Source organism: Cyprinodon variegatus, unplaced genomic scaffold (genome assembly GCF_000732505.1).
Source record: "Cyprinodon variegatus isolate N-32 unplaced genomic scaffold, C_variegatus-1.0 Scaffold1165, whole genome shotgun sequence".
Lineage (NCBI taxonomy): Eukaryota > Metazoa > Chordata > Actinopteri > Cyprinodontiformes > Cyprinodontidae > Cyprinodon > Cyprinodon variegatus.
The window spans coordinates 113,946-123,170 of NW_015151618.1; the positions used below are offsets into that span (position 1 = coordinate 113,946).

A 9,225-nucleotide genomic window follows, 5' to 3' on the forward strand; every position below is an offset into this window, starting at 1 on the left:
TTAGCGAGTGAAATCTTGAAAGCTCACGAGATCAGGATGGTCTCACGAGGCTAAGTTGGAAAAACCTTCACCTTGAAAACTACATGTGCCCCCCCTGTGAAGAATTTCTCAGAGCGCCTTTGTACAAATCTATTTTTGCAGAAAAATGTTATTAACAATGATATATAAGGGACATGGTTAATATGAAAAAAAGATTAGTTAGATCAGGCAAAAAGGGAACATCTTGGTCTGCATGAAGTAAAGTGGTTAAAACAAACTGGAAAATGGGCTGTACTTGTTTAGGAGTGCTTCACAGTACATTCAGTCATTCACCCATTCATGGGCACATTCACATGATGATGGTGGTAAGCTAAACCCCCATAGACAAACTGTAGCTACAGCTGCCCTGGGGCTCATTAAAGGTGGCACAGTGTTATTTTTTGCAAGACATTGACTCCAAACAACAATACTTGAGTGTTAATAAAATAGTTTTATTCAATGTGTATTTGTGTCAGAAAGCTCCAGTCAAAGTCTGGAGGTACACTCTCAACACTGCAAACCAATGAGTAATAATAATATCTTGAAATAAATGTACCTCCCCTTGGCTTGAGCAGATAAATATGATTATCTGCCAATGAAAAGAGCATTGCTGCTTTTAAAATAAAATATTAAAATAAGATAATGGCCTGAACTTATATACTGTAGCTCTTTTCAAGTCAGGAGTCTTGACCAAAGCGCTTTACACTACATTAAGTTAGTCACCCATTCACACACTCACTAATGGTGGCAAGCCACATTGTAGCCACAGCTACCCTCGAGCTCACTGACAGAATTGACTCTGCCGTACACTGGTTCCACCAGCCCCTCTGAACACCATCAGTAGGCAAAGCGGGTGAAGTGTCTTGCCCAAGGACACAACGACACTGAAAGCCGGAGCTGGGGCATGAATGAACAACCCTTTGATTTCAAGGCAAACTCTTGCATCTACACTGCATCTAACAATGTTTTCTTTTTTTAACCTTAAACATATATCATATTGTGCCATTGCTAAATATTCTAACTCACCTGCTGAAATAAATGGAATACCTATTTCAATTAAAATTACTTATATTTCAGTTTTTGCAGTGTAGATTTACTGTACGAAAGAAATGGAAACGTCATTTTGATAATGTGTAAAGAAGCTGATGATCCCATAGAAATGCAGGAAACGGTTTCATTGCTGCAGGTATTTTTTGCTGCTATTCTCCGAGCAGTGTATTTTCTGACGATAATTTGATAATCCCAAATACAATACAATAATATCTGCACACTGTTCATCAGGATGCCTGCCATGTTCTATTGTGCCACCCACAATTACCCTAAAAGTGGATAATAAACAGATGAGAAATTGCAGATTGATTTAAGCTGTTCTCAGCCATTTTCTTCAGGGAGAGTCATCTCCAATCATCAAAAACAAACTGATTGCTTTGTTCAGAATAATTGTGCAGTAAACAATCTTTTTGAAATACAACAATCCTGCTAGGCTCTTATTTGAACCGATATTATAACTGTGTAGGGAGACCCACCAAGAACAAATCACACATTGACAAGTGCAGTTATGTCAGCTATTTTGAGCTGAACTAGACCCCTTTACTTTTGAGCCTTATATATAGCGTAAGCTGGATCAAAGCAAACATAGCACACGGTGGGTGAAGCATGTATAGCTTTTTTTTTTTTATATTCGAGGGTTTGACAATGGAAATTGGGGGTAGTGGTGGAATGAGAAACTGAGAAAAGTAAATTACTAATGCAAGACTCTCCAGCATTTTCTCCCCCCATGTCCCCAACCTTTGTTCTAGTCTCTCTTTCTTTCCTTGCCATCTATCACACACAGTTTCAATTTATTTTTGAGTTCCCTTCCTTTCAGTTTCACTAACACTCCATCCAGGATTCTCTAACCTGAATTTTTACATCTTGTAGTGCCCAGTTTTCCACACTGTCTCTATCTTATCCTTTGTATCCCCCCCCCACCCCCACCCCCCCTTCTTGTAGTTTATTAGACTTCCCTTTTTGTGTCCCTGCATTTCTCCTGGGTCCCTTTCTGTCTTCTCTCCCTCCTGATTCCATGCTCCAGACTTCCGTATAACCATATCTACTTCCTACTTCTGCTCTTTCTTCTTGTTCTGTTCTTGTTTTCTCACTGTTTCTCTCTGGACATGAACCTCACACGCTGCTTATTGATTTCTAAAAGGAGCAGAAATGTAGAGCTGAAGGGGGACTGGGACATCTGTGAACTGATAGTGTGTAGCACAGACAAAAATGTTCTGTTAATGTGTGAGCACAATGCAAAAAAGGCACAAAGAGCTGCAAACATGCTGGTTATTTAGATTATTCCAAAGTGATTAACAGTGCATTTGTAATGGAGATAAAGCAAATGAGGGAATGGGAGAAGAAATGTGCCTGTAGATGGCAGAAGAGGGCTTTAAGGAAACGCAAAACATGCTATATGCAGGCACACAATCAACCTGTCCCTGACAAAACTCCTATTAACACTCTCACACATGCATTTTTTACAGCTTACCCGCCAAAGATATTCCTGTCTGTGCAGAGATTTCCCTCCAAGGATTCAGGAAGCCACATTGAAAATCTTTAAAAAGCTGGAAGATTTCTCTGAAGCTGGATGCAGAGTCATATGGAATACATCTGAGAATAAAAACCAAGAGCAATTTAATTTGTAATATGACTGAAGGAGAATACAGCTGACTTAAAAACATGAATTTCTGAAATGAGATTTGCATATATTCTGTGTAGCTGCTTTGTGATGAATCATATTCCTATACCCTATTTCTTTGCATATTCTTCGACGTAATATCGAATATTGTTCTTTATGTGATTCAGTACTTTAATTCAGTTTGGCAGAGCTTTTTGGTTGTGATTGGACACAGTTAGAGCTGGTTTCTAAAAGTCTACATGTCAAAGACTAAACTGAAGAACATACTTAAATAATAATTGACAGTAATTGTACTTTATTTATCTCACATTGGACGAATTTACCTCTGAATTTAACCCATCCCCTTGGGGAGCAGTGGGCTGCCATTGTGTGATGCCCGGGGAGCAGTGTGGGGGTTTAGGGTCTTGCTTAGACCCTTACCCCCACACTGCTTAAACCGGGTACTTGCAAACTTCTCAGAGCACAGACGCACTGCTCTAAACACTTCCACATGTCAATACATCACAATATCATCAAAGAATCCTATTTTAGTAATTCTATTCTAAATATGACAGTAAAATATATCATAGTTTTAATAAATACCAAGTGATATGTTTCAAGATCTTGATTATTGATTATTACAGCAAAAAACAAAAAAACAAAAAACAGTTCTCCAGAAAATCAGAATATTACCCAGGAACAATATATAATAAAGGAAAATTGTACCATAAGATTTTTTTTTTCTTTTCTAAGAAAATGAATGTAAAGTTGAGTAGAGGGAGACATTATGGTAAAGAAAGGTACACATGAAACACAATTACCAAAGCCTCAAGGCAATTATGATTAAGCAGAAAAAGCTGAAGACCTTAAAAGTAGGTGTAACCACAACCAAGGAAGTTCATAGTTGCTCAAATTTAGTTTCAAGGCATAAATATAATTACAAATTAATTACTTTAAATTGCTTACTTTATGTGTCATGAGGCTTTTGTATAAAAACACAAGTTTCACATTTTGAACCAAATTTAAATAAACTGCTGATCATTTAATTTAATGTGCAACACATTTACAGCATTTCAATACAACAATCAAAATATGTCAATGAAAAAACAAAAAAGTGTCCAAAAAGTGTTTAAACAGCAATTATTGTTGGCCTTTTATTTGTATTTTTTAGATAAGCACAACAAGTGAATTCTCAATAGTTAGATCAAGCAATGATAGATTTCACTTCTTTTACTCCTAGTAAAATTCTAAGTAATACGTTTTTCTTTAATTATCTTCTTTTCCTCAAGGTAATTCCTTGTTGGACAGGCATTTCTCTTTTTGAAACATAAAAATCTGTTTAAAAGTAAATAACCATCAAAATTTGGATGAAAGTCTCTTTGAATTGATTCAATATTTAACGAGAAAGAGATTTCAAAGTTTTGGTTTAAGCTAAATCTGTCTGGGAGATGAGAGTTAAAGTCATAATTTTAAGAGACGTCTGAGCTAAATAAAGACAAAGACCAGGTGTTCCAAATAACCATAAAAAAGGGTGATAAAGCATGTGTTTAAATGCAGTTGTAAAACACACTGAAGCCCAGATAGTCGTTGGTTTGTGAAAATGTCTGTGGATGTGCTTTGTAGCCTGTTTATTGATCATAATAATCGAAAAGACAAATAAAAATGTAGTCATACTTTATTTTCTGCAGTAGTAAACTTCCCACTAAATTTTATGATGTGATATTGTAAATGCTAATTTAAATCTTAAAGTAAATCTGTGGAGAGATAGCTACTGTAAGGATAATGGTGGTGGCAAGGTGGAAGTGTGCAAAAAGTTGCTCAATAATGATAGTTTGTTTTTTACTTGATCCCAGACACACTTACTGGTTGAATTAAAAACTATTATAAATGTCTTGTGCTACCAAGTGAAGCAGTAGGTACTACTGCTGCCTTGCAGCAAGAAGATCTGGGTTCGATTTCCCTGTCTGCATGGAGTTTGCATTTTCTCCCTGAGCATGTGTGGGTTCACTCTGGGTACTCCAAAAACATGACTGTTAGGTTAATTGGTTTCTCTAAATACTCCTTAGATGTGTGTATGAATGGTTGTTTTCCTGTTTGTTACTGTTTTGCCCTGCGATGGACTGGCGACCTGTCCAGGGTGTACCCAACCTCCCGCCTATAGACAGCTGGAGAATAAAGGTGACCAAAACCTCGTCATGCCAAGGCATGGGCGGTTCTACACAGGGGCCAACAGGGGCCAGTGCCCCTGTAGATCATGTCCTGGCCCCTGTACTGAAGACATAATACTGAGAGAAATTCTAATAATGATCTGCGCTGGAACAGACATGGTTACTGACAGGTCCTTTGGATCTATTTCATTTCTTTGCTTTACAAATTCTGTTTTACTAATTATTTAAAAACAATAAGGTGACAGCTTCAGTGGGATTGAGATAAGATCCCATTTTTCATCTGCCAATTGTTTTTTTTACTGCTGAATTTATCAGTTTTTCTTGAGTTCTAATTCAGATATTACAGAAAACGGTAATTTTAACTTAACTTAAGTCAAAAATATGTAAAATTTCTAAATTATGAATGTATATTGACCTAATAAGACATAGAATTTGAATTAAACCTAATTGAATAGAAATTTCACTTCATGCAGCTATCTTAACATATTTGAATCCCTTGCCCTGTTTTTTATTTCTTGATGTTCTGTGCCCCCATGAAAGGAGGCTGGCCCCCTACTGGGCTCCTGGTACATTTGGTCTAGAACCGCCTCTGTGCCCAGGGAGCCAAATAGGCCTGAATCAGACCTTGAACAGTGCTGATATTGATATAGCCACTGGTTCCCATTATTGGTACAACTGAGATGGTTGTCCCCAAGGTCATAGTTTTGATTTCAAATTCGGTAGAGACACTATTGGTCTTAAGTTGAGTTGGTCTGATGTCATTGGTCGTACTCATTATGAATGTTCCATTATGAATGTTTTTTTTTTATGCTTGATGTGAGCATCAGGGCGCATTTCGTTTAAAGAGAAAACAGCCTTTTTTGCTACATTTATACAAATTTTGTAAGCACTACACACACAATATGCCTTTTATCGGTGTTTGATGCATCAGTTGGTTGGAATAATGTAAAATTGGGACAACTTAACACTTTGAAAAGGGTTACATTTGAACTTACCAGTGACTAAGACGGAAGGTAAATATGTTCCCCTTTTAACCAAATATAGTCTAAATATGCCTGTTTGTGTATTTATCTGATATCCTGATATTCTCTGTGTTGCAAAATAACATTCAAGGGACTGCAAATAGATTTATTGTATTTATATGGGTGTGGAAACTATAAGAGGAACTGAGACTGAGCATTTAAAATATTAACTTCAATATACAAGTTGTGAGAAAAGAAGCGACTGCTGCAACAACACTGTTGTAAATCATAAACGTGTTATTCACATAGAATTATTGGTAGGGACAAAAAGGTTGGGCCAAAATTTTGGTAGGGGACCTGTCCCTCTGGTCCCTAGCAAACCTACGCCCATGGTTGTCTCTATTTTATCAATTGATTTAGTCCGATTATTGGTGAAGTTTGAGTTGTGACAAAGATCCAGACATGTTTACAATTTCAACATTTTTCAAACCTCAATATTTTATAATCTAAATAAGATATCCAATATTTAGTCTGCTGAAGTAATTTTTTTCTAACTCATTCTTCCGACCCATATACTGCAGACCACGTGAATCGGTGCGGGAGCGGGAAGCTTACGTACGAGGAGCTCTTGAATCCAGCATCTTTGTATAGCGGCAGGCAGGGGAAGGAGACGCACCAAACTGCTTCAGCAGGAGAGAAGAGCGATCTGAGCAGATGGGAAGGATGCGTCTCTCTTCTGGATAAAAGAAATGATTTATTGGACTGTTTGGCTCTTCAGACATAATTAAAAATGGACTGTTTTGACGAAAAGAACAAGCCTGATTTTATTGTTATTTTTTATTTTTTTGCTTTGTCTGGTTAGGATATGCCAAAAGGAGTGACTTTTGATACAGCCTTTTTCAGAAGAAGTCAGTGGGAAGAGGGAATCGTGAGAATAACGGATATCTTTTATTCCAGGAGGTAAAGATGCAGACTTTTCCCTGCTAGTCTGCAAGAGGAGAGGAAAAAAAAGGAACGCAGAAGGTCTCACAGACGCATGAGTCAAGAGACGGGGGAGGCAGAAGAGGATTAACCGGTCAGGAAAGAAATAAAGAACAAGCATCTCTATCGATTTGTGACACGCTGTAGTGCTAAACGAATCCCGAGAAGAGCCGCGGGGATTTAGTTGGACTTATTTTTAATAGAAGACAGCACAAAACGTCACAGATTAGAATTTCCAGAATGAAGATGGGATGCCGGCTGGGAAAAGTGTGGATTTGAAGCTCCTCGTCACTTTTAGTATTGCAATGGAACTGATGAGAGCACACATTTACTGACGGTAGCCATCGAAAGCGCAGGTTGGAGAGGCAACCTGTGCGCTCGTCCCTAAAGCGCACTCTGCGTCTCTGCTTCCCCACTCTACCCCCTTCTTTCTCTCTCTGTGGATGTTCACTGAATTCATTTTTTTTTTGGATATGAGGGATTTATATAGTATTTGTTAGAAGGGGCCAAAGAAAAAAACAAAACAAAAAAGAAGAAAAAAACGCGTCCCTCTCTCTCTTTTTCACCCCCAATCCCCCCCACCCCTCCGTTTGCTGGATGTGAAGCAGCATGCGGCCCGGTGAGAGCTTAGAGGGCTCGCGCTTGGCTCGCGGAAGATGTATTGATGCAAATAATCTCGCTAATAGCGGCACAGAACGCTGTCTCGCGCTTCCCTCTTCGGGTAGGAGGAGGAGGAGGAGGATGCTGATGATGAAGAGGGCAACAACCAAGACGAGAGGGATGAACGGGAGGATGACGGACGGAGGGATGACGGCGATGCGCTATTTTCTCTGGACTCTTGTGCTGTGCTCGCTCTCCTCGCGCGCTCAAGGTAAGGAGGAGGATGCGACATCCCATCAGACGCGCTGACGCACGCGCACCCATGTATGAGCGCACATGTATGTGCGGGTGATCCCCCTCACGCCTCTCCTCCCACGCGCAGTTTTATACTTTTTCTTTTGCATAGGAGTAAAAAAGATGCATTCCCCCCCTCTGCAAGCCTACAGTGTACCTGTGCGTGAGAGTGCGTCTGCGTGCGCGCGGGGATGTCTGCTAGGTGTCGCGTTGGTGTGTGTGCGTGGTGTGATGCGGGGAAACAGAAAGTGGCTCACAGGGAGGATGAGAAGAAGCGGCAACAGCTCCTACCCCCCCTTCTCTTTCTATCTCTCTCCTCCCTCCCCTCCCCTTTCAATCCTTCTCTTCAATACAGCCATTGAGCCGGTAGCCAATAAATATTCCTGCGGTAGCTCTTGGGCTGTGGCAGCGAACGTGAGTTGCTTATACCTAAAGTGTGTGTGGGAGTTTGTGCCCCTGTGTCTGGGTGGGTGTGCGAACGTGAGTTGTATAAAGCGATGAGGCCCAAGTCTTACACAGCATTTTATTCCTAATGTCCACCATCAAGACACGTCTTATTGTTTCTATCCTTCACAAAATGCAGTTAGTGTCTCCATTTCATACCCTTACCTTCACTTTATATTTTCTGATAACTTCAACATGAGTTATGAAGTGTTTCAATAATCAATTAGGCTGCTTTTCTTTAGTTCTTGCTTTCTGTCTCAGAGGTGTAGTTATCTTTAACTGATCATCAATATCATTTCAGCAGCTAGTATTTATTGGCTGCTTTAGAGACCATCTAGCATTGCATCAACTATGCATGGAGTTGATCAACAGTTATAGTTTCAAAATGGCTAAAACGTTGTTACCAGTGGTGTCAGAATTACACATATTTGTTACTTAAGTAGAAGTATAGATACTGCAGTCTAAAAACCTGACCTCTTTACTCAACTAAAAGTGACAAAGTGTGTGTTCAAAAACTACTTAAAGTATAAAAGTATAAAATAACCTTTAAAAAACAAGCCAGATGCCACAATATGAATTAAAAGCTCAATTTTTCAACTATTTCAAAGAGTTGGGCCAAGGATGAAGGAGGTCTTGTTGGTCTCCATCTCCAGATACGCTCTCGCCTGTGTCCGACCTTTCAGACATTTCGACATCATAGACAATTGACGTTTGCAGTTTGAAGAACACCTGCTTGCCTCTGATGATTTCCTTTGCCGTCAGCACAAATTTGACGAATAGCTAAAGAATTAGTGTTTGCATTATATGACTCATCCAATTACACTAGTTTTCACTAGATGTGAACGGCGCCAATGATCTTCATTGGATGGCGCACATGACGTGAAATAAATATTTATAAACATTAAACCGAAGCCAATGGTAACAAGTAATGTTTGTTTTAAAAATGTAAGTATTAGAAAATACTGATACACGTACGTGTAAAAAAGTAATTAGTAGAATTTAGAAGTAGGAAGAAAAATAAGTAATGTAGTAAAATATAGATACCTGAAAAGTACTTAAGTACTTGACACCTCTGGGTATTACAAAATAGTTTGTACTGATTTTATCG

The 9,225-nt window shown here is 39.0% G+C and overlaps 1 protein-coding gene across 1 annotated transcript in view; it reads left to right on the forward strand.

Annotated features, from left to right (window-relative positions):
• Positions 1-7,650, forward strand: part of LOC107101876 (ependymin-2-like) — a gene marked incomplete at its 3' end in the record, with an annotated part of 33,702 nt that extends 26,052 nt beyond the window's left edge. The window contains exon 6 of the mRNA XM_015400954.1: positions 7,505-7,650. Coding sequence (XP_015256440.1) covers positions 7,505-7,650 — 146 coding nt within the window. The remainder of the gene's footprint in view (positions 1-7,504) is intronic.
• Positions 7,651-9,225: the final 1,575 nt, after the last annotated feature.